Here is a 27,269-nt window from a genome sequence, read left to right on the forward strand (position 1 = left end):
ATGTTTTTTTTTTTTTTACTTTAGTAAAGCTTGTGCATAATTCTATGCATAAACCTCTTATAAAGTTGAAAATTGTTTTTGCATTTTTAAGAGAGCTTTATAGTAGCGTTATTTGTTAAATATTTTTATTTTAAGAAGAAAAAACTAAAAGCATAAAACAAAAATTTTAAAATAAAGGAACTACGATTGAATGGTAATTAAAATAAATTATTGATGGGGAAGAGGTAATTTATTATTTAAAAATAGGCGAGTTTCATATATTGGATTTTTTTAAAAAAAAATTCCAACGTGCTGAGTGCCTAAACGATGTTAGATGTACGGAAGCTCCCTACTGAGATTCGTTGAAAATCCGAAAGCGACTTTGACCCACCAAAACTAGACCTGCCCGGGTGATTTCTGCGTTCTCCAAAACTTTCCCGCTCAGTCATTAACACAAACAATAAGCCTACAATTCACGCACACGCCCGCAGACAACCAGAGAAAGAGAAATGAAGTACGTGTTGGTGACAGGAGGGGTGGTGAGTGGGCTGGGCAAAGGCGTTACGGCCAGCAGCATAGGCGTCGTCCTTAAAGCCTGTGGCCTTCGAGTCACCTCCATTAAAATTGGTCTATGCTTCCACCCATCACTTCTATATTGCTTTTGGTTTTACTGGGTCAACGTTTATTTTTGCCTAAATCGTGTTTGGCAATGAAGCTAGGCAGTTGGGGAATCTTTGGTTTTGCAACTTTGTTGTTTTAAATGGGATATTATTGAATTCGGACTTACATAAGCTGATTTTTAGTGTCCCTGCTTGACAAGTGACAATCTTGTTAGGTATTGCAACTTCATGGTTGGTTCATTGCTTATTGATTTCAACTGGATGCCTTTTTATGCTGCTATCTTTGTTTGTCTTTAGCGGGTCTGCGAGTTGTTGACTTTTATATAAATATTTGTATGCATGCGTTTGTCTTATTTATCTATTTGTTTAATTATTCTTTGTTGTTTCAAGTTTTGATAGAGCAACAAAAAAAAAAAAAAAAAGAAATTGTAAAATTGTTATGAGCAATTCTAAGTTTTCTTTTCATCTAGAATCCGACAATTGATTGGTTGCAGATCCATACTTGAACACTGATGCTGGTACCATGTCTCCCTTTGAACATGGGGAGGTTTTTGTTCTTGACGACGGGGGAGAGGTTTGCTTCTCCTTTTCTTTTTTGTTTATACGTATCAACTTGTAAAATAAGAAATTGGGAGATAGAGAATTAATTTAATGATATAATAATCTGTTCATTATTTGTTTTTCTCTTGAAAGGTTGATTTGGATCTGGGTAACTATGAGCGGTTCCTAGATGTGACACTTACAAGAGAGAATAACATTACCACTGGAAAGATATACCAGGTGCTAATTTATTTGATGAAGTAGTAGGCCTATTAACTTTATAAGTTCCATAAGCTTTTTAAAATAACCATGTTGCTCCATTTCTAATCAGTCTGTCCTTGAGAAGGAACGGAGAGGTGATTATCTTGGAAAGACTGTACAGGTGATGCTACGCTTGGTAACTGAATTAGGCTTCCTGTGTTACTTGAATGGAGAAATTACTGGTGACTGAGCTTTCCCTTGTTTGAGTGCATACCAGGTGGTGCCACACATCACAGATGCCATTAAAAATTGGATTGAAGCGGTTGCTGTCATTCCTGTTGATGGAAAAGAAGGTCCAGCAGACGTTTGTGTGATAGAGTTGGGAGGGACTGTAGGTATGAGCTATTCAAAACAAAGAGGGATCTGATGTGCTGAATAATTTCTCTCTGTTGTTTAATTTTACCCACCAGAGATTATTTTGTAATATCTTTTGAATAGGTGACATCGAATCAATGCCATTCATCGAGGCTCTGCGACAATTGTCCTTTTCAGTTGGTAAGGTTGATTTTATGGGTTCAATAAAAAGAAAAGAAAAGAAAAGAGAGAGGCCTTATACATTATGCGCATGCAGTCAAATTCGATTGATTTAGATCTAAATGTGCTGTTCTGTTGCATTATATACATCCAATTGATACTCACATTTGAGTATAACAATTTGTTCCCAGTTTTCAGCTTATTATGCACTTGGGCTGTGAGTTTTCATCATGTTCAGAAATAGTGCTTTTAATTTTAATTCCTTTCTCCAGGGCAAGATAACTTCTGCCTCGTTCATGTGAGCCTGATACCTGTGTTGGGTGTTGTTGGAGAGCAAGTAATATTCTATAACCTGTATATGAGATTTGGAAAGTATTAGTTTTTCCACATATTGGATCATAAATTTAGAGATCAATTTTGATTATATCCCCTGAGCTTAAATTGTGTTCTTTTGTCTTGGAGTTTACCCCCTCCCCTTTCCCCTCTTTTCTCTGGGTTAAGTATGACTTCCTCTCTCTCTCTCTCTCTCTTTTTGCAGAAAACAAAACCTACACAACATAGCGTCCGAGAATTGAGAGCCTTAGGCTTGACTCCTCATCTGTTAGCATGTCGCTCTGCTCAGGTATATCTTTTCAACTACCTGGTAATTTCGTACACACATGAGAATGAATGAGTGGAATAAATCTAGCACTAGAATCATCCAGCACAAGATAAGGAAAAAGGAACTTTAGCCTGAGAATTTTTCAGTCGATCCATGCAAAGCTTGCTTGCACATTTCATCTTAGTGGGATGGGCGTAATCACCTGACTCATTTACCATTACAGTTTGAGGAAAGCTTAGTGTAAGCCTAAGTTATTAATTTCACTTTGAGGCTCTGATTTTCTTAACGGGTATTTAGTTGTATCAGTTTACTGTGGCACCAAAGCTGTGTTTGATCTTGATATTTTCAATCCTGATTTTGTTCCTTTTTTCATAGGATGTAAATTTTAAGTTGCTCTTAAAACATTGAAAGAGTCTCAGCCATAGCCATTTCCTTGTTTATTTCTTCATTTGTACTTGAACAGGCATTGATTTGAAGTGTGATTTTGAGTGCTTAGTTTTCATCATTGCATTCTCTAATGTAATTTTGATGACATTGAAGTAAATTCTTGTCAACTATATTGCAGCCGTTATTGGAAAGTACGAAGGAGAAACTTTCACAGTTTTGCCATGTTCCAGTAAGTTGTTGAAGTTCGTTTGGTGATCTTTCAGATGAACTCTGTTTTTGTTTACATTGTCCTTATGATCTCTTACAGGCTGGTAATATCCTCAATATCCATGATGTTCCAAACATTTGGCACGTTCCTCTCTTACTTAGGGTGGGCTCGATACAGTTCTTTGATTCCTCTGAGGCTTTGCTGCTTCTAGTATATCCCATCTAACGTTTTCATTTTTGGATTTTTTTGGCATTTACTGCTGTTTCAGAACCAAAATGCTCATCACTCAATTCTAAAGCAGCTAAACTTACTTGAGTAAGTTTTCTAATCTCTTCCCCCCCTCCCCCCCCCCCGAAAAAAAAAAAAAACCAGCGAGCCCCCTCCCAAGGCCTAGGAGTAATCAACCTCAGCCAATCCAAAGTTTCCCTAGTGTGTAACGAGACTGTGGAAAACTATATGTTTGATTCTGTCCAACATAGACTTTTAGTTAATTAGGCTGAGGCGTAGATTATATCTATGGACTGCTAACTGTAGAACTGATTAGACCCCATAAAACTAAATGCACCATCAATCTCAATACAATATACTGAATGCATGATTGAACTTCTGTTTCAGGCTTGCTACACCTCCTGCTTTACATGATTGGACCAAGATGGCTGAGACTTTTGATAATCTCACCGAATCTGTTAGTATTATCACGATTATATGTAATGTTTTTCTTTGAATATTTCTCTTGTTCAAGGGAAATTATAAGCTGCTGATACTTGCAGGTGAGGATTGCACTGGTTGGGAAGTATGTTGGCCTATCGGATTCATATCTGTCTGTTGTGAAGGTGTGATACTAGCTTTTGTTCTGTGCTTAATTTGAATTGGAGGAGGGAATATATAATATGTGGAGCCTGTAATGTTTATTACTAATAATCACTTATTTCAGCATGAGATATGTTTCTGAAAATTAATGTTCTAATGAACACACGATGCTGATACAGAGATCTGCTTTGTCTTGTTGGTTTGTTTTTCCTTGTAGAATATTGCATATGTTATGAAGTTCACAAGCAATAATCTCAAGTTTCATTATTGGGCTGGATTGGTACAACTATTGTTCCATATTGGTCTATAGGCTGCTTTTTGTTAACTATAGTTTAGATTATATCATAGGAAAGAAATGACTCATCATTCACGTAGTAGTTGCATTGTGATGGTTGGTCAGATTGAATAATTACTGACCGCTCTAATTCTTTGGTTTATTTCTTGTAATGGCTTCCTTTCTTTTCATATTTTGATTGGATTAATACAATTATAGCTCTATAATGGTCTTTACATGGGTTGTTATTAACTATTTTTTATGATGTTCTGGGGAATGAACGCTGTATTGTTCTCTTGTAATTGCATTATGATGGTCAGTCTGATTGAAATATTAGATGTATACTCTTTTTGCCTGTCCTAATTTATAGTTTTTCTTTTTTCTATGGTGACTTTCAAACTCTAAATCTCAAAATATTATTGCCATTAGTTGACTACCCTTATTATCATGCCTAATTTGGCTTGCAGGCCCTTTTGCATGCCTGCATTTCATGTTCTTTGAAGCCATCAATTGATTGGATTGCAGCTTCTGACCTTGAAGATGGTAGCGCTCAACTGGTACTCATCCCTTAGAAGTTGCATCTGTGGAGGATTCTGTTTTTACGTCTGTGTAGAAATTGGTCTTATGTAAAAAGTTGTGTTCCTCATGCAGACACCGGAAGCACATGCTGCTGCATGGCAGACTCTGAAAGTAAGCTCTGCATTGAATTATAAGTTTCTTTCTCTTTTTTATTTTTTCCCCATTCTTTCTTGCTTCTAGCATGCAACATCTCTCCCTGCTTCAAGAATGTGGTTTTGTGCTTCACCTTTAAAATACGAAGTTTGACATCTGCAAATCCAGCTTTGGATTGTCTTATCTGGCTATCTCCATATAGATATTTTCCAAACCAATCCCATTAGGGGCAGGGTGGGTCTTGGTCCAGCTTTTAGGTGAAATCGCTGTCCCTAAAATTGGGTTTAATTTCTGGACTCATTATTAGCCTGTTCTGTTGATCAGCTGTTACAGAAGACATTTTATGAGTAGTAACTGGAAAGATATGTTAGAACACTGACAAGGTTTGTAGACCATCTTCCCCCGGCTTCTTGGCTAAGTTTGTTCAATAGGATGACTGTAAGGAAGGCCAAGTCAAAGGATCAAAGTTTGGTATGGGACAAGTAGGTCCCACATGTTGACTAGGCAGACTTGATACTAAACATAATACTTAGTTGGTTGCTTTTCTTCTTCTTCTTCTTCTTCTTTAAACATCCATCTTCTTATAAGCGTTTTTAAGAGTGTAACACTGCAATAGAACTGTCACAGTATGTTGGATACGTAGAATTTGGGGAAAGGAGGGGGTGTTTAACATTGAAATCTATAGTTAGAAATATTTTTGAGAAAATTTGCACTTTTCAGAATGCAGCATGTGTCTTGGTTCCTGGTGGATTTGGAGATCGTGGTGTGACAGGTATGATATTGGCCGCAAAGTATGCCAGAGAGAATAATGTTCCTTATCTTGGAATTTGCTTGGGCATGCAGATTTCTGTGATTGAGTTTGCTAGATCTGTAAGTGACATTTTTTTTCATTATTACACTTTCTGTCATTCTACAATTATAGAAGCCCTACTTTAATTACTTGTTCTAGGTTTTGGGTTTGGAAAGCGCAAACAGCACAGAGTTTGATGCTCAGACACCCAATCCTGTTGTAATTTTCATGCCTGAGGTATACATTTACCATGAAATTGTTTCATTACCTTTCATGATAAATAACCCTGCATTTAGTGTGCAATTATTGTCATTCCATTTCTACTGTAGGGTTCGAGAACTCATATGGGAAGCACAATGAGATTAGGGTCTCGAAGAACACTATTCCAGACGCCCGATTGTATTACTTCAAAACTGTATGTGATTCATATAACACTGAACCACTTTTGAATATATATACTCATCTGATAATTTTCAAGGATGCATGGCCATAAGGCTTGCCTCTACTTTAGTCATTCATCTGTGCTAGTGATGGAATGGTATAAATTTTTGAACTAATGAACTTATAGGTGGTTTAGTTAACAAGTATTGAAGTTTTGTGAAAAGAATGAGGGGTCAGTTCATCTGGAACATCTAGCTGGGTTGTCTATTGCTGTGGCTGATAGTTCTAATACCATCCTGGTGAACTACTGCCACTGCATTTATTTGGCTCTGTCAATGAGGACCTGTGTTGGCAGAATATTGATGCAGTAATGTCTGTTTTGCTTTCTGGGACCCATTTTCTGCTGCTTTTTTAACCATTAAGTCACCTATCTTGGAACTAGGACTGCTTATTATGGAACTGATCCCGATAGAAGAGAGTCATATATTCTGTAATTAAGAGTAAATTATTCTTAGCATCCACTGTCATGCACGTCTACATTTGTACTTCCTCCTTATTATAGGTACCGCAACTCAGAGTATGTGGATGAACGGCATCGGCACAGATATGAGGTTTGTTTTTAAATCTGGTTGCCGTGGGTTAAACATGATGTTAGACAAGCTTTATTTTTCCGCTAAAAATATGGTGGATGGTATAATATTGTAGCCATCACCTGGTGCAGGTAAACCCTGAGGTTATTGAAATTCTAGAAGAAGGTGGTCTCAAATTTGTTGGAAAAGATGAAAGCAAAAAGCGGATGGAGGTGGTATTTCTTTCTAAGTGATAATTATATGGCTTAAGCTGACATGAAATTGAGGAATTGCTAATTATAATTGCATAAGTCAAGACTATTTTATCCTGTTGTCTAAAAGAATTTTTTCTGTTCTTGTTTGTTGTGATCATTTACTTCTGTCATGAATTCAAACTCAAGGGGCTTGTGCTTCTCTCTCCTCTCTCTGTTTGCAACTTGAGCTTATCTAATTGAATGTGGTTCTCCATAGGAGAAAATTAACTTTTCAGGTTCTAAATGACATTGAATTTTGAACTTCCAAAATTTTCTTGTGTTCTGCAGATTTTAGAGCTTCCAAGTCATCCATTCTATGTAGGAGTACAATTTCATCCAGAATTCAAATCACGGCCTGGGAGGCCCTCAGCTCTATTTTTAGGTACTAAATGGTCAACAAATGAGCCTTGTATATCTTATTAACGGTTATCACTCAGAGCCATCTACATACCCTGACATTCATGATGGAATTACATTGTAATTGACCTATATCTCTGGTGTTTATATCGTTATCAACATCCAGTCAAGTCCTATGATTATTTGGATAAAGCTTTGTTTGATTAAAGGAAAGACATGATCCTGAATAGAGCAGAACAGCCACAAAGGATTCGTGTAACTAAACTCCAATAATTATTTGGATTAGTCTTTGTTGGCTTGTACATTAACATACTGCTACAAGTTTATTTCATAAATTTATATTGCAAAGAAAGAAAAGAAAAATCATTCTCTGATAATGTGTTAAGCATTAATTTTTGTAGTGCATACTCTTATATTTCCGCAGACACTGTACCTTTGGTAGTCTTTTGTTGACTCAATTGATTATTAAGTCACATTTAACATTGTACATGAGCTCACTATTGGTAGTGTAATATGGAGACTAGTCCATTTTGACCATAACAAAGTAAAACGGCACTCATTTCTTGAAATTTTAGAATAAATTATTCTTGATAGAATATGGGTGGAACGGAAAAGATGCTATCCCATGGATTTTTCAGATATCTGTACTTCAATTTAACATTGATGACTTTTCAAATGTAGGTCTCATATTGGCAGCAACAGGACAGTTGGAAGCATATCTTGACAGGCATCAGAATGGAAGTTAATATGCATCTTGTCTCCCATCTTAGTACCTCCCAAATCATTCTTTCAAGGTAGTCTATTTTTCAAGATACGGAAATTTTGGGAAATACTTCAGAAGTTTGCAACCTGCCCTGTCTGTCACTTTCACTGCATCGTGCGCCCTGCTTCTTTTGGGATGGATTTGTGAAATTTAGTCATATTGCAAGTGGCAGGCCCAAACTTGTGATATTGTGTGTGATATAAAAGCACGTAGCAGATGGGGTCAGTCAGGTAATTCCCTGACTGGTCTGTCTCTATTGGAATAGGCTTGGAATGGATTTCACATGCATTTTCTTATAGACATGCTACTCTTAAACTCGTCTTGATAGTGTCTAGCAGGGCAGCCAGTGAATTTGTCGGGCTCAGGTTGGCACCTAGCCATCCCGAACTGGTTTTGAGATCCACAACAATTTCCTATCCAAAGCACGTTGTGAGAGGTCTCATGTAGGACCCATATGTCTAAATAAATTTTAGACTATCCAGCTATTTACTCGAGCAAGTGGATTCCATCTAGCAATTTGGTAGCACATTGCTGGAGATCCTTAGCTTCACGAACTTTGCCTAGTTGCATTTTTGGCTGCACCTTGTCATGGGATAATATTAGGTTCCTTAAGGCACTTTTTGCAGCAATGATTTATGGGTCTGACTAGTGTAGTAATGCCACTTGAATTATATACATGGTCCATTTATGTCAAATTTGATCCAAACTTAACAGAATATGTTTAACATTCACATGCAGGAAAAGTGATTGATGCCATCTGGTGGATTGATGTGCATGGGGGTTTAGTGGGCACCTAGTGACATGATTTCTTGCTGCATAAAGTTAATAGTATTCCCTCAGTTCAGAGCTGTCACTGTGATTTTGTGATCTTGGTCCAATCTTAGTTTGTTGGACCTATAAATGTTCTTGGACCTATAACTCATGCAAGGACAAGTATCCTAAGTTTTTGGCAATGATGATTGCTTATTAACATTTTGAGTTTTACCATTGTTAAACAATTATTGTGTAACTATTCGTTTTAGAAGTTCTCTCTTACCGTTTAATAGCTGGGTAAGAGTATTTTTTGGCACTGCAAAATTGCAGATGAAAAGTGTTATTCTAATGACAGAAATTTTTTATATAAACCGGCCTTTAAAAGCAACATATCTTTTAAGCTATTAAAAAAGCATGTGAATTATATATAGAAAAAGTCATAAAGAGTTTTTCTATAAAATGCCCAAATTTTAAGCTTTCTCCAAAATGCACTTTGGAGTTTTTTTTTAAGAGAAAATTAAAATAAAATTAAAATTAAAAGGAAGAAAAAGTTTTTTATTTTTATTATTTTTTATATCAACTAGCTGTTAAAGTAATTTTAACAAAACGTACTCTTACTTGCGCGCTAACGAAGAGGACGAGCGGTAGAAAAATTGTGAGCTGTTCAGTAAATAAATTAATGTCAAAGAATTTGAATGTGTAACTTACAACATTATGAGCTGTAATTGCATTTTCTTCGCTTCTTCTTCTTCATTTTTTATTTATTTATTTTTTTTTAAAAAAAGAAAAATTAATTCTTTTCATTAGTCTGTCTAATTGTTTCTTATCATGATTTTCATTACTTTTTCTCAAAGAGAATAATAATAATAAAACAAAAAAAAAAAAAAAAACCAAGCCATTATCACATTGAAAACAAGCTCGTGCTATGATTTATGAATCAAACTCTAGTGTTTACATATAAATCTGTAAACACTCAAAACTCTTCAGTTATTTCAGAATGCCGCAATGTACGTATCTCTTTCAATGAATCAAGTATCATACCATATATATATATATATAGAAACTGCAAAACCCGGTACCAAGAATCACGAATTCCGATCAACCTGTGCGGTGGCCTCTATTTTGCATCTCATTATTGTACTGCAAAAATGAAATCTGTCTCTGCAGCTTTAAATGCTCATGGAATTTAGCAATGAACTCTTCCGCTCTCAAATCAATCCCTTCTTCCTCACACGCAGCCACTTCTTCTTCTTCTTCTTCTTCTTCTTCTTCTTCTTCGCCGCCGTTCAGAAAACTCTTCCTCCCGCTATCGTATTCATACCCAAAAACTTCATCGTCGGAATCATAGTCGAAATCAACTTGTGGGGTTATGCAAGGCAGGTGGAACCGCATGGACGCCGGCCGGTGCATTTTGACGTGGAAAATCGGGGTCTTGTCGAAGGACAGCTCGCGCTCCCCGTAATGGATTTGATCGTGCCGAGCGCCGGCGCCGAGGCCTCGAACGTACTTGGGCAGGAGTCGGAGCTCCGTGATTAACCGGCGTTTGAACACGCCGCCCTTTCGTGCCCATAACAATGCAAAACGCAGGATGTTCCATGCTCTGCGACCCACATCAACATTCTTCTTGCCCATTTTCAGCTGCTTTTCAAGCACAATGTGGAAGTAATTATATATTCGTTGGTACGTAGATCTCAAAGTGTGGAAAAAGAATGAGAAGATCGATCTCAAGCTTTGAAGTGCTGATGGAAGAGAGGAGGCAGTACTGGTTATTTATACCGAAATATTTGACGCGGTGTGCTTGAGAGAGACACAGACAGAAGTTGTTTGGTGTGAAAATATGGAGCACACGGCTTTACGCGCAAGAATCAAGCTGGAGATCGAGGAGATGTATTTTATTTTCAAATGTTTTTTTCTTTTGCCTCTAGAATCCAACCAAATAATAAAATACTCCAAAATGATTTCTAACCTCTTTTTTTTAATCGTACGTTTTAATTTAGTCTATTAAATTTGCGTTTGTAATTAAATTATTTCAACTCAATTTATTATATTTGTTACAATATATTATGGGAGTTACATTAGAGTTATATATTTTACGTAGAGAAATGCTAGACATCCAAATATTTTTATTATTATTATTATTATTTTTTATTCTAGAATTTGGTTTCAATACCTATGAGTTACTTAGAATTTATAATGCAATTGGAAGTTATATGGAATATAAATGAGTGAGGTTAATTAATAATGGCAATCTATAAATACCCATGTAAGCAAGGCATTTTGATTATGTGAACGTAAGTTATAGAGCGAATCACGTAAAATTAATTCTTGTGTTTATTTTTCCATTTGATTAATTATATTTTCTTTTAATATTCAAATATATTGGTAAAGCACGTAATTCCCGCATGAATTAAAAATGCACCTAGGATATGTGAAAATCACGCATTCTTAAAAGATATGTTAATTCTTTTACGGTCCAACATGTGAAGAGGGTGGCTAATCAAGCTGCCCACATGTTAGCAACTTTGGCTTTGTCTCAATTGCTTGATTATGTTTGGAGAGGGGAATGTCCATCACTGATCCATCGTATTGTATTTGCGGAGCAAGGTTATTGATTAATGCAATCAAAATTTTCAAAAAAAGAAAAAATGAAAAAGAAATATGTTAAAACATGAAAACTTAGAACCCAAAGATAAAAGATGATAATTGAAAGAGTATCGCTAAAAATAACATTTTTATCCTATAATGTTGGCTGACGGCCGTCCCAACAAACTTTTAAATTTTATTTAATTTTTAACAAGAATATAAAAATATAATTTTTTAGCATTATTCTAATTGAAATATGCAGAATAAATAAAATAAAAGAATAGAAAGGAGTTAAAAACAACTTTTATTGTAATATTGGCCCCGTTTGAAATTCACTTCTCCTTCCCCTTTCCTTATTTTTACTTCTCCAAACAAAAAAATCAACTTCAAAACATTTTTAACTTTTTCACTTTTTATATCACATCAACACTTTTTTATTATTTTTTAAATAAAAACTCATTACAATATAATTTATTTATTTTTACTTTTTCATATAAATTATTTAAATTTTATATCACATCAATTTTATTTTTCAATCATTAAAAAAATATATATATATATTAACAGGAGGAGAGAAGTGAGGAATTTTCAAGCGGGACCATTGAATTCTTAACTCCTACGTTTTGTACTTGACATGTGCTGGTTGCTTTCTAAGTTCTAAATTGAGGGTAAAGTTCTATGAAAGCAACAAGAAAAGACGTGTTCCATTCTTTCTTCTTCTTTTTTTTTTTTTATTTTTTTAGAAAGAAATAGACACGCTTGAAACACGTCTTGCTTATTTTAATGTTTTATTTAATATATATATATATATATATATATATATATATATATATATATATATATATATATATATTTGGTCTGCGGTAATAATTGAACACCCATCACCAAACCCATACCAGAGAAGCCTTTGAAGAGTTAAATTAAATTACTATGTTCTGGCCAACGGCTATTTGGTGATCTAAAAAGTAACATCAAAGAATGGTCTCTGTTTTATACAAAGGGAAATATTCAAACAGTTTCATTCACTACATTTTTGTTTTTATTGAATAATAACATATCAATATAACTTAATAGATAAGAAATTCTAAAAATATTAATCAAATAATTAAATTTATTATAATATATTAATTTAAATTTTTAGGCAAAAGCTGAGAAAAGGGCCCGCACCTACATCACTTCTTTGGTTGGGTTTTAGGTGGAAGACAAAAAGTAAAAGCTTTGGGAATGGAGAAAAAGGCCACTGGCTTTTCTGTAAGTAAACGTACGTCTGCTTATTGTTATTATTATTATTTATTTATTTTCAAATAAAGAAGAGAGAGAGAAACGTTGATTTGTTCTCTGAAAGCGACTTAAGGCCGTGTATGGCGGGGTGCCTGGAACTCTCCTAAACCGTGTTCTTAGGAGAAGAACCGGTTAAATATATGGTTTTTTTTTTAAATGTTTATTAAGTTAAAAATTGAGAAATGTGAATAAGATGTATAATATAATAAAGTGGGCACAGTATATTAATTAATCATATGCAATTATAATAATAATCAGACCAAGAAGTAGTTGAGATGCTGAGGTCAATGGAGACAGGATTCAAGTGACCCAATTTGTTGCATGGCCTGACTCGGATACCACTCAGATTTATGACTCTTGTTCTAAGTTCTGAATTCTCATGCTTAAGGGCGCAGGCGGCAGGGTTTATCTATTCCGACAGTTTAAGATGTCGAGCTTAATTACCTGTATGAAAAATATCTTAGTTTGAATTTTAATGCTGTCCATGCCTTGCTCGAGTCCTTAAAAGAGCATGCTCAAAAACTTAAGATGTGAAGTTTATCTGCCCGAAATATCAGCCTAAGTAATTCTAGTGATTGGTGATTGAAGTCATGGTGTTAAAATAGCCAATTTGGACTGAAGTAGTGGCTGCAGCAACCTTTTTTCATGGGGGCATAAAAACAGGTAAATCATAGCCACCTGTTTTTCTTGTCGGCAGAAGTATCTCTGATGTTGATGGAAGGAAGCTCCAGAAAGTACTTCAAACTTCCAGCTAATATTTGTTCTTGCTTGCTGAAATGCAAATGAAGCAACTAGCTGGCAGCTCATGTTACTCTAAAGCTACCCATTGACCAATCAGTGAAATAAATTATATGAATAAATTGATTTTTTTTTAGTTTTTTATGGCAACGTCCAGTTTATATGAGATGCGTTCATTGGAACTGGTATTAGACTAATATTGAAAAATTCAAAGAACAAGCTGTACGTTTCAGGAAGATCACTATCGTTTAATAGACAAACCTTTCTTTCAAATTCGGTTAAAGGATTTTTTTTTTTTTTTTTTTCATTTCAGTCTATTAAATTTCAAGAAAATTGTGTTTAAGAGTTTATATATACATGATTAAGATTGTATTTAAGTCATATCGGACACTTAATTAAAATCGTAACATATTACCATACTCTATCGCTAATGTCCACAGATAAGCTCATACAAAGTATTAACACATTTTAATCCAGTCTATATATAATCACTCCCTCTGTGACTCAACTAAAAAGTTGCAACCGCTCCGATTCCATATTCGACGAGTTGCGTTTAATTTTATACTTGACATGGTGGCCAGCTAGCTCTAATACTAAATCATACAAACTTTTGGTAGAACACTCAGTATTATTAAAAACCGACTTGCAATGGAAGGAAGTTCAAAAGCTTATATACAAATATAGTAAAGATTGTTCTTAAACTATGTGAAACACTTCGAATTGTACGTAACAAGATCGTATATATGATATATTCTTACATGTATTTTTAATAGAATGTGAATTGTATTAATTTTTTTTTTTTTTTTTTTCACTTTATTGATGATGACTCCCTTAAAAAATAACATTTAATACAATCCGACCCCTCCAAAATTAAATTTTTAGTTTTGTCCCTGGTCCCTGGATTCAAGAGAAAGTAGATTTTACAACCTTACCTCGCTTGCGTTCTGTCACAATCTATTCAATCGAAACAGAACCATTATATCTATTAAAAAAAGAAAAAAACAAACACAACCATTATACTTGGGAGTAGTTAGCAAACTTGTTTTGTTTTCTTCTTGTAAGTCAACTTCTGAAACCAACACTTAGAGTATTTGCGATTCTCACCATGACTTTTTCTGTGCCATTTTTAATGAAAATGGGCAGGTGTTGTTATAGTCATGTTTAAATAGAATAGTTATAATTAGTTTTACCCGCTGTCATTTTCAATTGAAAAAAAAAAAAGGGTCAACTTTTCATTACCCTTTTTCCTTGATTTTCTTGTCAGGAACATGTAGCCAAAATAATAAATAAATAATACATACTCAAAATCGATTTCATATAGAACAAAGAATGTTATATTAATAAACAAAGTTTCTCTTTAAAATGGTTGGAAAAAATTCTTTTAATTTACTCCATTATATTAATATATGTTTAGAGCATATGATTTTTACATATATTTTAACACGGATAGGGCCGAATTTAAAGAAGTGGAAGCCTCCAGATGAGGGCCGTCTTAGGATGTTGCTCTTTGCTCTTCAACAAAGATCGATGATGGAAGTGGGGGTGGTGCTGCAGGATGAACATGGGGTAGCTGTTGTTGCACTTGCTTTTGTCATATCATACATATGAGACCTTATTGTGGTTGAGGTTACGGCTCTCTGGAAAGCAGTAAAACTATACATATGGTGAGTTGGGCTGTCAACGGGTGGTATTTGAGGGGGACTCCATGCAAGTGGTGTAAACTTTGTGTAATGCTTAAACTTGGAACAGATATGCACAATTGCTGAAGGATGTTCGCACTATGCTGCAAGAGTTTCAGTATCATGTAGTTCAATATGTAAGTAAAGATGCTAATAAAGTTGCACATAGATTGGCAAAATTAGTCGTGAATCGGTCCTTAGATTCTGTTTAGATTGATGAATGCTCTTCACCGATCTAACATCTTATAATAGCCGAGTTAAGGCTCTTTGATTAATGAAATTCTACATTTTTTTTAAAAAAATACATATATTTTAACAAAGCATGTAATTTTTATATAAATATTATATACTATAAAAGTAAATGTCAATTTAATACATGAAATTGGGAGGAAATAATCGAAGATCATGGTTGGACGAGTTCCATACTCCAAGAAAATTAGAAAGAAATGAAGCAACCCAATTGACAGCATTAAAATAATGCGTGTACGCTGAGTACAGTTCATGATCAATGATTGAACGAAGATATGGGACCCATTATGACCAAACAAATCGCAGTAAATTAGGTGTAAATTGGTGGCCGAGCCACTCCAATTTGGTGATGAAATAATTCAAGAAGTCTATTTTTTGTTATTTTAAATTTGATGTAATTTTCAAAATGACATTTAATTATAATTTAATAGTGATTATTAATTATAAGTTCAATAATAATTTTAAAAGTCACATTATTATTAAAGGGATATAGGATAAATTTTTAGCATTACTTATCGTGATGATTTACTCATGCAGGCCACATAGAAGCATGTTTTAGGGCCATTTCCATGTCTCTTTTCTTTCTTTTTATTTTTTTTTTAAAAAAATTTTATTTTAAAAAAATTTAATATCTCAATGAAAAGCTGTTGGCAAACATCTAGCTAGTAGGGGTGGAACTATGTAGTGTGTGTTAGATTTGGATCCGGTTAAGACATGGTATAAGTCTATATATATGTCAATTATAATACAACATATTTTAATTAAATAGATTATACCCTCACTCATAATCCACTAATTTTGTGTTGGGTTTACATCGAGCTTGTGGGCCATATGAAAAATTGTCAATCTTAAATATCACACGTCAGGTTCATGTCATGTTAAGGTATATATAGGTATTAGACTATATATAAAGGTTAACTTTATAAACTCAATCTATTTAATTAAACAGATTAAACTCTTTAATTTTAACCAATTAATTTCGTATTTGGCAAACGTAAAAATTTGTCGGTCCTAAATCTTAGGGAGAGAGAGAATTAAGACCTATTCAAATTCAAATGAGAAATTTACGGCACGAAGCAATAGCTTAATGTTCCTTCTCTCCAACCGATTTCTTAGCTTGAAACACCGTCCCCACGCTGTGCCAAGAAATTGAAACTTAATTTCTAACATTTCTCTATCTTGCTTGTCAGAATATCCCCACTGGGTTGAGTTGTCTGAGTTAGAATATATATTACTATTTAATTAGTTAGCGTGATAATTAACCCTCCTTGTTCATTGCTACATTAATTAATGGTTAACCCTTAAAAATATTGCAAATTGTATGTGACATTGCCATTTTGTTAGACAAATGACAAGCAACAAGATATACGTATGGATTGTCGGTCTAAAATTAATCATATATTGTTAATACTTGGAAATCGATTATGGTCACAAGGTACATGTATACCCTAGTTAATACGTGTCATCATGTGATTGAAGTTATATCAGCCGCTAAATTTGTTTTCTTTTCTTTAATTACGTAATGACACGTGTCAACAAATTATAAAAGAGTTGCAGTAGTTGTCCGAGTTGTACACGCCGCACATATTTTTGTCATTCTGCCAATCTGTAACGTTTAACCATCGCACATTCTTATTTACACATTGTATTCGCTCTTAAGAACAATAGAAGAACCTAAACTTGATAGATTCTTAGTAAATTTATCAGGCTCCCAAATGTTTTGGTATATATAGATATTCCTTATTCTGATCGTTTTCCACCATTAATGCATGTTCTCTCCCCATCTACCCCTGCTCTGTGCAGGGTAGAGACCCTAGCTAATTAAACAACCTTCGACAGAAAAGAGAATCACCCTTTCCCTGATGGAACAAGATCAATCAGACGCCACAGAAGACGTCATCCCGATCGCTCATGCTATCAACAATGCGGATGAGAAAAAGAAGCGTGGAGCTACGCACCTTCTCAAAGCAACATCCTTCGCGCTCCGCCGGGACAAGAAACCGAAACCGGTTCATGTGGAGGTGGAGTCCAAGGGCATGTGGAAGCGGCTCGTCGGGTCGATGCTTCACAGCAACCAATCATCCCCAACGGTCGAACACCACCTGGACGATACGGTGCCGTCTTCCGTGTCTCAGTCAGGGGCGAGCTCCTCGGCGTGTTCTGAAGCCAGTGTGAGCCGCTATGCGTCCGCGGTTAACCTCGAGGAGCTTGACCGGGGGAGCGAGGATAACGATTGCGATGATCATGAGGCTTACAACGATTGCGGTGGCGGGGACGAGATGATCGACGTGAAGGCTGACATGTTCATTGCTCGGTTCTATGAACAAATGAAGCTCCAACGCATGGACTCGGTTGATCGTCGCTACCATGAGATGAATAAGAGGTCGATAGGTTGAAGGGTGGGGAGAGAAATACGTAGTTCGATCGCAAAGTTGGCATGCATGCAAATCGGTGTTATTTGAGAAATTAATAGATATTGAAAACAAAATAAAAAAGCGAGTGTTTTTCTAGTAATTATTAAGTAAATTCTTAATTAATTAGTACTATCTTTTTGTACGTTAGGTGTTAATTAATTCCATTGAAGAAAATAGTCTGTGTTGTGCTGGGGGGTAGATTTAATTAGATTTCTTTTTGTAATTAAGTTTCTGGAATATCATAATTTGTTTTTGTATTCGATCTTTCTTGTATACTTTCTCACCTAGAAATATTGCTTTTGGATTTTGGCTTGATTAGCCTGAATTTTGATTGGAATTAAGTTCATCTTTTAGATATAATGCCCCACAATTGAAGAACATCGATCGTTGATTGGTGTTTATACTTAGCTTATCAATACTTATTAGCACTATCTGAAATCTATTACTAATTACTAATTAATATATTCGCAACATAATAAAATCAAAGCATACGGATATAATTTTTCATTAAAAATAAAAGGTTGCAGTCAATCTTTGAATTAAATTTTTCAATAAATTAGTTTATCATTAACGAGAGAAGTGATAATAAAAATAAAAAAATTCCTTCAATTTAGTCTTTTAAATTTGATATCTGCTTTTAGGACATGTGACTTCCAATATATATATATATATATATTGTCTTTATAATTAAATTTACATATGTTTTCAACCACGTGATTCTCACGCGCATTCAGATTATACCTATTGATGCAGTCGGTGATTGCACCTTGGGCTTAGGGTCCAAACATTTATAGTCGTTGGCCTCATAATGTTTGTTCCCTCAAAGCCCTCAAAGCCTACCCAGAAGGAAAATACACGAGTTGGGTGCTTATATGTAGTCAGTAGTCATCTTCTTATTCTTCTTCTTTTTTCTTTTCTTTTCTTTTTTTTTTTTTTTTTTTTTTAAATTTTTTTTTATTATTATAAAAAGGATGACAAGAGATTAGTAGTAACAGTTTACTTTATATTAAGGGTTAAACACTTTTTTGGTTCTTGAGTTTTGAAAACTTTATTTTTTTAGTCTATAAATTTCTTTCAATTCGCATTACAGATGATACCTCAGTTTTGGGAAATGACCGAATTAATACATCGGTTAAGTTCTCCGTCCAAAAACTAACGGCCAGTCATGTCACTGCCACTTAGCACCACTAGGAACGTGACACATGTCCATTACCTATGATATAAATTAAAAATCGAAGTATTAGCTGTGATACCATTTATAAATTAATGGAATAAATTGGGGTAACCAAAAATCAGAAGATGAATGGGCCAAGGTTGACAAATTTGTGCATAAATGGATATTTTTTTACATAACATATTAAAAACATATTAAGGTACCCTATAAGAACTATATGTGATACATATGTAAAATTGAGTTACCCCATATGATATAAATTTAAAAATTAGGTACTATCTATGATACCGTTTAAAAAACAATGGAATAAATTGGGACATGTATGAAATGACCAAAATTTGAGCACGAATGTACATTTGTTGACAAATAAGTGCATTTATGGACATTTTGTAGACTAAAACATATTGATGTATAGTTTGTGATACGTTTCAAAATCCTAAGAACCTATTGTGGTAATTTGACAAAAGTTTGGTATCAAATGTGATACACGAAAATCCATTCAAACTAATAGCTCCATCCATAAAACTTACATACTTCACATATATATACAAAATACATATTCAAACTACATAATTTACAATTCATATCTCAAATTATATTTCATTTCATAAGTGTAACACAAGCAATCAACATAATGGTAAATCATGACAAGAACAAAGCATGCATAAAAAATTTCTCTCTTGCCCTATAATTGTCATTTTCCTTATCTAGACACCTGATGATTTTCATTTGTTTATCAACCCCCCTTCTATGATTGCCTAACCCTTTCCATGTAACTAACATTTTCATTCTCCAAATCTTTAATCCTTATTACCAAAATACCATTTGCATCCTTCACTTCGTTAAGCTTCTTGATAATCTCATTTAAGACATCTACACCCTTGCACAAGTTGGCTTGTCCGGCCATTTAAAAAATTTACAAGTAGCTTTTGTTTGTATATTGAAAAGTATAGCATTCAGTCAGCAAAAACTTATTCAAACTATCTATAATTATAACAAAATACTTATTCTTGAGTTATAAGTGGCGCAACCTCAAAATCTTATTCCAAGGTTTTCTGTAGTCCAAGAGGTTTTCAATGGTGCAGGTAAATCGCAGAAACAGAAATATGATATGTCAACACGGCCCACTGAGGACGATCCGGATGATGACTTCAAGGAACGAAGAACACAAAACACATAACAAACAAAAAATTGTTTAAATCTTCAAACGAAGCATTTTTTTTTTTTTAAACAAAAAAAGATTAAGAAAAAATTAAAAAATTACAAATTTTAGAAATTTTTGGGCCTAAGAATGACCTTCTCTACACCACAGGAAACTTCATTCACTTTGGACTCTCATGTGCGACAAGAAGCCATCTCCGGAGATGGTTATGTTTGAACTAGGCAAGTCATCCAACTTCCGTTCACCTCCGGGAGACTTAATGGAGGAAATTGGCAACTCCCTTCCGTTCACCTTTGTCTGATCGTGTTTGGGAGAGAAATCGAGAGAGAGTCGGGAGGGAGTTTAGGGATTAGGATTCTTCCGTTCTCTTCTCTTCGGCAATCTCTTTTTGAAATGAATGATGATTTCAATTTTTAATTTGAAATATTTGAGTTTCAGTTTTCAGTTTTTTTAAATTGTAGAAAATATTCTCCCCAAAATAATAAAATGACGTGTGTGTGATGTGGAGGTGTTTGGGTGATTTGAAAATTAAGTGAATGCTGACGTGTCTGATTGGACAGGTGTCGCGTTCCTAATGATGCTAAATGGCAGTGACATGACGGGCTGTTAATTTTTGAACGGAAGAACTTAACCGAGGTATTAATTCGGTCATTTCTCAAAATTGAAGTATCATTTATGATACAAATTAAAACTCAGAAACTAAAAAATAAAATTTTCAAAACTTAGAAACCAACGGTGTATTTAATCCTTATATTAAGAAATAAGTGGAGAGAGGTAGGGGTGGGCGCGGGTCGGATTGGGCCGGATTTGCATGTTTTTCACAACCCGCCCCGTAGTGAACGGGTTTGAAAATCGAGATCCGCAACTCGCATAGTGAATGGTCAACCCGTTGGGCCTAAGGTAGCGCGGATCGGGACGAGTTCATGCGGGTTCGGGTATTCTTCTTTCTTTTTTTTGGGGGCCGAAAACCAAAAAAATAATTCCTAAACTTGCTAACCCAGTTAAAAATTTGAAAATCCCATTGAATCAACCTCACTAGCAAACAAGAACAAGAAGAAATAACCAAAATTATCAACAAACCCAACTATAAATAACTTTTTTATTCTTTTCTATGATTGTAAATTGAATGGATATGTGTATGTGAAAATGTAGAAATTGAAATGTATATGAGAATGGAATAAGAATAGAGATAAAATGGATAGTGCAAAACTCTATTGAATGAAATCAAATGTACACAACTTGGGCAATTCGTGACTCTTATAATTTTTTTGGGAAAAATTGGATGGTACGAATATAAAGGGATTGCGGGGCGGGTGTGCGGGTGGGAAAAAATTTAATACCGCAACCCGCCCCATAAATTACGGGTTGGCATATTTAGGATCCGCACTTTTTTAGAAATGTCTTATATCCGTTATTGACGGGGAGGGTTGGTGCGGGGCGGGGCGGGTTCGCGGGTACGGGCGGGTTTTGCACACCCCTAGAGAGAGGAAGAATGTAATAGAAATTAATTATAAAAAAGAATGGAGATTATGGAATAAATTGAACACTTGAACCGAAAAAACGGAAGCTATAATCATAATAAACAGGCAAAAAAGCATCCGTTTTTTATGCTTCTTTCCCCACAGCTCTTCTATGGCAAGTATCGGATCTCCCTCTCTTCCTCTCTCACCAAAATGTCCAGGACCAATCAGATCCGGGACCACCAGCAAACGGGCCCGATCTTCATCGTCCATTCATGAAATACAACCTAGTACCCGCGGACGATCTGAGAGCACTTGTTCTTGATCCAACGGAGCCCATTCCTCAGCGAAGCCTTGACCTTACCTTCAACCGTGTAAACCTTGTACTTGGCGATCCTCTTCTTCCTCTTCATCTCCGAGTCGCTAAAGCCCCACGGCTTCGACGCGGACTGACTCGTCCGAGTCACTCTCTGCGGAACCGGTGCCGATCCGGGCGAGCCAGGCCGAGTCTCGTAGACCTGGTTGTTGGACCCAAACCCCTTTCCATTTCCACTCACAACCTCGAGCCTCCGGTCACCCCCACCGTACCGATAACCCGACCCGACCCCATCCATTTCGGATAAACCCGAGCTTCTCGCTGTAGGGGGAGGGGGAGGAATGGCCGAATGGGAGGGGGGGGTTTTAATGTGGTCTCTGCTTAGTTAGGGTTTCGAGGACTGAGGGGTATGTTTGGGAAAGAGTCTCAATGTAGGGAGGAGAGAAAGGGAGTTTTAAGGGTGTTATAATATTTGTGGATTCCGATGGTCACAGAGCTCGATGGTACTCTTTCCATTAAAGAAAGGACGTTAAGTTAGCTGTAAATGCATGATGTTTTGTGTTTGTGGACACCGGTTTCAAGCATCTTTTGTTGGCCTTTTTCCGTCCTCTTCCTTTCTTTATTTAAGAATACTTTTGCACAATATTTATATAATTATTTATATTTGCCTATCAATCACTCATCTTCTTTTTTTTTATTACTAATCAGCTTCATTTTTTTTCTTTTTTAATTTCTTTTTCTAATTTCCAAGTAATTACTTGAGAGTCCATTATACCACATATTAAAATAAATTATTATTTTCTCGAAACAATTGTTAATAGGTTCTCGTTATCCGATAGAAAAATAACTATTACACAACTGTTATACACTAATCACTCCTTTATTTGATGTGTACAAATTACTTGGTGCACATGTTATGCAGAATAAATTCGTTGTACTTAACATATGTCTATATATGAGTGTCACGGAGTTCTATCACAATTGCTAGTACATTGCTCAATGACAGCTTGATAAGCTTTTTTTTTCATTATTATTTTTAATTTTAAATCTCTTTTGGTTGAAATTGGCTTTGTTTTACTTCTTCCTTTTGTTTTTTTTTTTAAACAAAAATATTAACAAACAATTTAAACTACAAAATATTAAAAATTATTCTTACTTTTATGTTATATCGAAATACTTTTTATTTTTTGGTTTTTTTGTTTAAAAATGATGAACACTCTAAAAAGTATTAACAAAAGATGACTCTCTCATTTCAATAAATAGGTTGGTGAAAATTTTAAATCCAATAATATTGGTGAAATTTTCCCCAACCTTTTAGGTTGTTTTAATACCCAAATAAGATGGATGGCAAAAAAGACAAATTCCTGGAGAAAATGTTGCCCAAATAAGACAACTGTGATATCCAATTATGGAAATCAATTAGCCTAATCCTTGAACTTAATTAAATACTGAATTTAGCTCATATGAGAGTGATCTGCTACATAATATAGCTAGATTCTCATGTTGGCCTCGCTGTCTATATCCTTCCGATCCTTTTATTTTATTTTTACAAATTAATCGTTAAATTTGTAGAACCATTTGTACCAGAGATTAGACCAAAAATGCAAGGTATAGTGGTAGAAATATATATTTCTACCGTTCTCAAAATTAAGCCTTTTTCATTGCTGAAAATCCCTGAGGGGATATTTATTCGCACGCATGGCACGTACATGATCTAATAAACGAAGCTATCATGTTGATAATTTAATGGAGGTTATTCAAGCTAGGGATCATCAACAAAACCAGCAAAAGATCTGAATTAATAGCCCCCCCCCCCCCACCCCCTTTTTTTTTGGGAGTTTAAAACCAATTGCTTGTGGATCGATCGACCTTACAGCTTCAAAATCAAACTTCAAATACATATACATATATGCTTATAAAAAATGTTCCGAAAAGATATATATAGATATCTTTAACCAGAAGGAGACAATCTTAGATGGAGATCAAGACCTACCTCCCCATCCGGAAAGTTATTGCCTGAGAAATCAGCAAACGGCTGCGCATTATCAGCAAACTTCACAGGGGTTGTCACGAACAATCGCCGTGATGGGCGGTAATAATTTGCATGTGCCGCCTGTGACGTCACGAAGCTCGGGGCAGCGGCGCCGCCATTGCTGATGAATCCTCTTGAATAAATGGGCGGTACTGATCTGACGGCGTGTGAGCTGAGAATCGGCGCGGCTGCCACGAACTGTCTGCCGCCACTCTGCAACTGGGAACGCCTCGCTCTTTGACGCTCTCGCTTGTGCGCGTTTTGATGGCCCCCAAGAGCTTGGGAGTTGGCAAAAGCTCGCCGGCAAAATTGGCACATGAATTTCCTGTGTTCTTCGAAATTCTGATCTGCCTTGTCTGGAACTTGTTGGTGCTCCGTTAATGGGAAACCGAATAGTTTCAGTCTAGAAGTAGGGTTTTGATCATCGGACATAGTGGCGGCGGATGACAATTTGGGTGGAGTCGAGCTTTCAGCTGCCATGCATATAAGAGGGTTAATTTATGTGACATGCATGTTGAAGTAAATGCCCCCCCATATGGCCATATTTATAGCGAAATGGTATTATTTACTCATGTTAAAGTAAAAATGAAATGATTTTTGGGCCTTATCCCTTGATAATGAACAGTGGGAGGTGATCCATGTGCTGCTGTACACACAGATTCGCTCAAAAGAAAACTCTTTTTCCCCGGCCGCAGGTGTTCATGTCAGAAAACTTACTTAATTAACCTTTTAGCTTTGGCACATTACAAGATAGATCCTGACGATGGATGATGGTGAAATTTCATCAAAAAGAGCCCGAGAAATACGGGGAATTTAGGTCATTGTCCATATCATGTTTGTAATCTAAAAACGTTGCTTCTTTCACGTACGTAATAGTTTTTTGTCCCCACTTTTCCCATTCACGTGTTCCTTCGTCTCTCTTAATGTTCGAGTGCTACTAGGCACTAGCTAGCTACGGCAGTCAATAATTTAATTTGCATATGATACGTATGTATCTTATGTTACGTGATCATTCAAATTAAACCCGAAACCTAATATAAGGATAGGTAATTAATTTTTGACATGACCCGTAAAATTGATACAAAATTAATGAATTAAGATTGAAAGGTCTAATACATGTTTAGTTAAATAGGCCATGTTATGATATATTGACATATATATATATATATATATATATTTTATACTCATATCTTAATTCGATCTAAATCCTTACTAATAGTTCTGCAATGTTTATTACAAATTTCTTACTAACTGATATGATCGAGTAAATTAATTACTTAGTAGCTCATAACATGTTTGAGGTTTTCAATCCAAGACCTATATATCCTATTTATATAAGCTAACATATGTATATTTATCGTGTGGAGTCATTCTTAATTCTATCTTGCACAGGCAAAATCCAAAATTTAAAAGTAAGGAAAAATGAAAAATATAATAATTATTAAAACCAATATGGAAAGAGAGAGATTTTGACATGTGCAAACTAGTGATGAGAATTAGGTCAGACAGTTACTTAAATAACGTTTAATTATTGTATTCTTTTGAATTAATGGTGCGTAGAACATATATATAGCAGATGAGAGAATTAGTTAAAAAGATAATTGAAGATAAAGTGTTCTTGTTACATCCTATAAATTATAATTATTTTTGTTGTTTTTCCCAGTTTTTTTACATGCCAAACACAGTACATATTGTTAGCCTTAGAGCACTAGCTAGCAGCAGATTCCCAACCATTTTTCCTATATTTAAGGAACAAAACTACTTTTTACTTCCCTATAAAAAAATACCCTACAATAGATTCCCTTACATTTCTCTATATCAATTAAATATTATTTGTTTACTCTTATTTTTTTTTTCTTCTCTCTTTCCTACTTTTTCTCTCTTCCCTATATCAAATATTAATTATACTTCTTTTATATTAAAATAATACATAGGGAATGAATAGTAGACATGTATACATAGGGAATTACTATTCATTCCAACCCCCTCATTTAAATATAGAGTATCTGCTGTGAGAAGTTTTTTGATGTTTTTCGATATTTTTCATGAAAATTTTCCTAAATATAAGAAAAAGATCTATTATAGAGTAACTGCTACTAGTGCTCTTATAATTAATCCATAGATACCGATATATATTACGAGGAGAAGATAGACTTGCGAAAGTGATGGTTCGTAACTTTTACGGCCTATCCGGCTATCCCCACAACTTTTGTTTTTGTCGCAATAGGTAGGGTTGATGGCTCTATTCTAAAGAGCTAGGATTCAACGAATCCTATAAAGTCTTCTCATATATAATCAAGCCAGTGGAGAAGGCATATACGCAAATCTTCGATCTCCGCGCATGATATTAATAAAATTACATTATTGTAACTACTTCCTTAATTAATTATTATATAAGACGCTAGATTGTTCTATTGAGGGTGTTATAGCTTTTGTTATAAGTTTCTTGTGAACTAATATATATATATAGCAGTTCATGTGATGTCAACTATTAAGTAATTAAATTTGTTAAGCTTTTAGTGTTTTGACAAATTTAATTTCAAAACATGTTAAGTTGTAGGTTGTTGATGTAGTTAGACCAGTTTTACCAATTTTTGGTATGGCTCGTTTTACTTAAAACATCATATCTTTTGATCACTACAAAAATAGTGACAATTGGACGCGTGTCTACAGTACCGGTTACTGTAGACACGCGTCCAATTTGACACGTGTCTTATGAGACACGTGTCAAATTGTACAACAGCCACAATTTGACGCGTGTATGTAATACACGTGTCCAATTGGACACGCGTATTAAATACACGCGTCCAATTTGACACGTGTATTTAATACGCGTGTCCAATTGGACACGTGTATTAAATACACGTGTCAAACTGTTATTTTTTTCAAATATAATTTTTTTTTTATTAAATAGAATTTCAACAATTGGACACGCGTATTTAATACGCGTGTCCAATTGGACGCGTGTATTTAATACGCGTGTCCAATTAGACACGTGTATTAAATACACGTGTCAAACTGTTATTTTTTTCCAAATATAATTTTTTTTTAATTAAATAGAATTTTAACAATTGGACACGTGTATTAAATACACGTGTCAAAATGTTATTTTTTTTAAATATAATTTTTTTAATTAAATAAAATTTTAACAATTGGGGACGTGTATTTAAATACACGTCCCGGAATGGTGTAGGTAGGCGCGCGGGAGTTATCCCGCGCCCACCTGATGAGCATTCTTAATTTAAGTTTCAAAAAGAAATTTTTTTTTTTATACACTCTCGTTCGCTCTCTCTCTCTCTGCGCGCTCTCACCTCTCTCTCTCGCCTCTCTGTCTCTCGCTCTCTCTCACTCTCTCGCTCTCTGTCTCTCGCTCTCTGTCTCTCGCTCTCCGTCAACACTCTCTCTGTCTCTGTCTCTGTCTCTCGTTCTCTCTCACTCTCTCGCTCTCCGTCAACACTTAGGGTGCTACTGTTTACCAGCTTTGGTGG

The 27,269-nt window shown here is 35.1% G+C and overlaps 5 protein-coding genes across 6 annotated transcripts; 2 read left to right on the top strand and 3 right to left on the bottom strand.

The window, feature by feature from the left end:
- Positions 1-332: 332 nt before the first annotated feature.
- On the top strand, positions 333-8,924 carry LOC133851873 (uncharacterized). Of its 2 annotated transcripts, none has more exons than XM_062288477.1 (23): positions 333-606; positions 1,094-1,173; positions 1,293-1,379; positions 1,471-1,521; positions 1,618-1,735; positions 1,839-1,895; positions 2,147-2,211; positions 2,413-2,496; positions 3,041-3,091; positions 3,170-3,232; positions 3,339-3,385; positions 3,686-3,755; positions 3,841-3,903; positions 4,622-4,711; positions 4,806-4,844; positions 5,547-5,696; positions 5,776-5,853; positions 5,946-6,031; positions 6,560-6,608; positions 6,719-6,799; positions 7,109-7,202; positions 7,859-7,971; positions 8,679-8,924. In XM_062288477.1, the coding sequence occupies exons 1-22, from the start codon at positions 489-491 to the stop codon at positions 7,921-7,923; spliced, it is 1,686 nt and encodes a 561-aa protein (XP_062144461.1). In that variant the 5' UTR covers positions 333-488; the 3' UTR covers positions 7,924-7,971; positions 8,679-8,924. The 2 variants fall into 2 exon arrangements, with proteins under 2 accessions (XP_062144461.1, XP_062144462.1); XM_062288478.1 differs by lacking the exon at positions 333-606 and adding an exon at positions 746-814.
- A 675-nt stretch (positions 8,925-9,599) lies between these two features.
- Positions 9,600-10,445, bottom strand: LOC133851634 (uncharacterized). The gene has a single exon (XM_062288147.1). It carries the CDS (start codon positions 10,323-10,325, stop codon positions 9,792-9,794), a length of 534 nt encoding a protein of 177 aa, XP_062144131.1. The 5' UTR covers positions 10,326-10,445; the 3' UTR covers positions 9,600-9,791.
- A 6,402-nt stretch (positions 10,446-16,847) lies between these two features.
- Positions 16,848-17,825, top strand: LOC133852743 (uncharacterized). Its single transcript, XM_062289492.1, has one exon. The coding sequence runs from the start codon at positions 17,086-17,088 to the stop codon at positions 17,617-17,619; it is 534 nt and encodes a 177-aa protein (XP_062145476.1). The 5' UTR covers positions 16,848-17,085; the 3' UTR covers positions 17,620-17,825.
- A 3,639-nt stretch (positions 17,826-21,464) lies between these two features.
- On the bottom strand, positions 21,465-22,294 carry LOC133852126 (uncharacterized). Its single transcript, XM_062288803.1, has one exon. The coding sequence runs from the start codon at positions 22,045-22,047 to the stop codon at positions 21,721-21,723; it is 327 nt and encodes a 108-aa protein (XP_062144787.1). The 5' UTR covers positions 22,048-22,294; the 3' UTR covers positions 21,465-21,720.
- A 1,332-nt stretch (positions 22,295-23,626) lies between these two features.
- LOC133852061 (zinc finger protein GIS3-like) lies at positions 23,627-24,466 on the bottom strand. Its single transcript, XM_062288731.1, has one exon. It carries the CDS (start codon positions 24,259-24,261, stop codon positions 23,701-23,703), a length of 561 nt encoding a protein of 186 aa, XP_062144715.1. The 5' UTR covers positions 24,262-24,466; the 3' UTR covers positions 23,627-23,700.
- Between the last annotated feature and the right edge of the window lie 2,803 nt (positions 24,467-27,269).

Source organism: Alnus glutinosa, chromosome 12 (assembly GCF_958979055.1).
Source record: "Alnus glutinosa chromosome 12, dhAlnGlut1.1, whole genome shotgun sequence".
NCBI classification, from domain to species: Eukaryota; Viridiplantae; Streptophyta; class Magnoliopsida; order Fagales; family Betulaceae; genus Alnus; species Alnus glutinosa.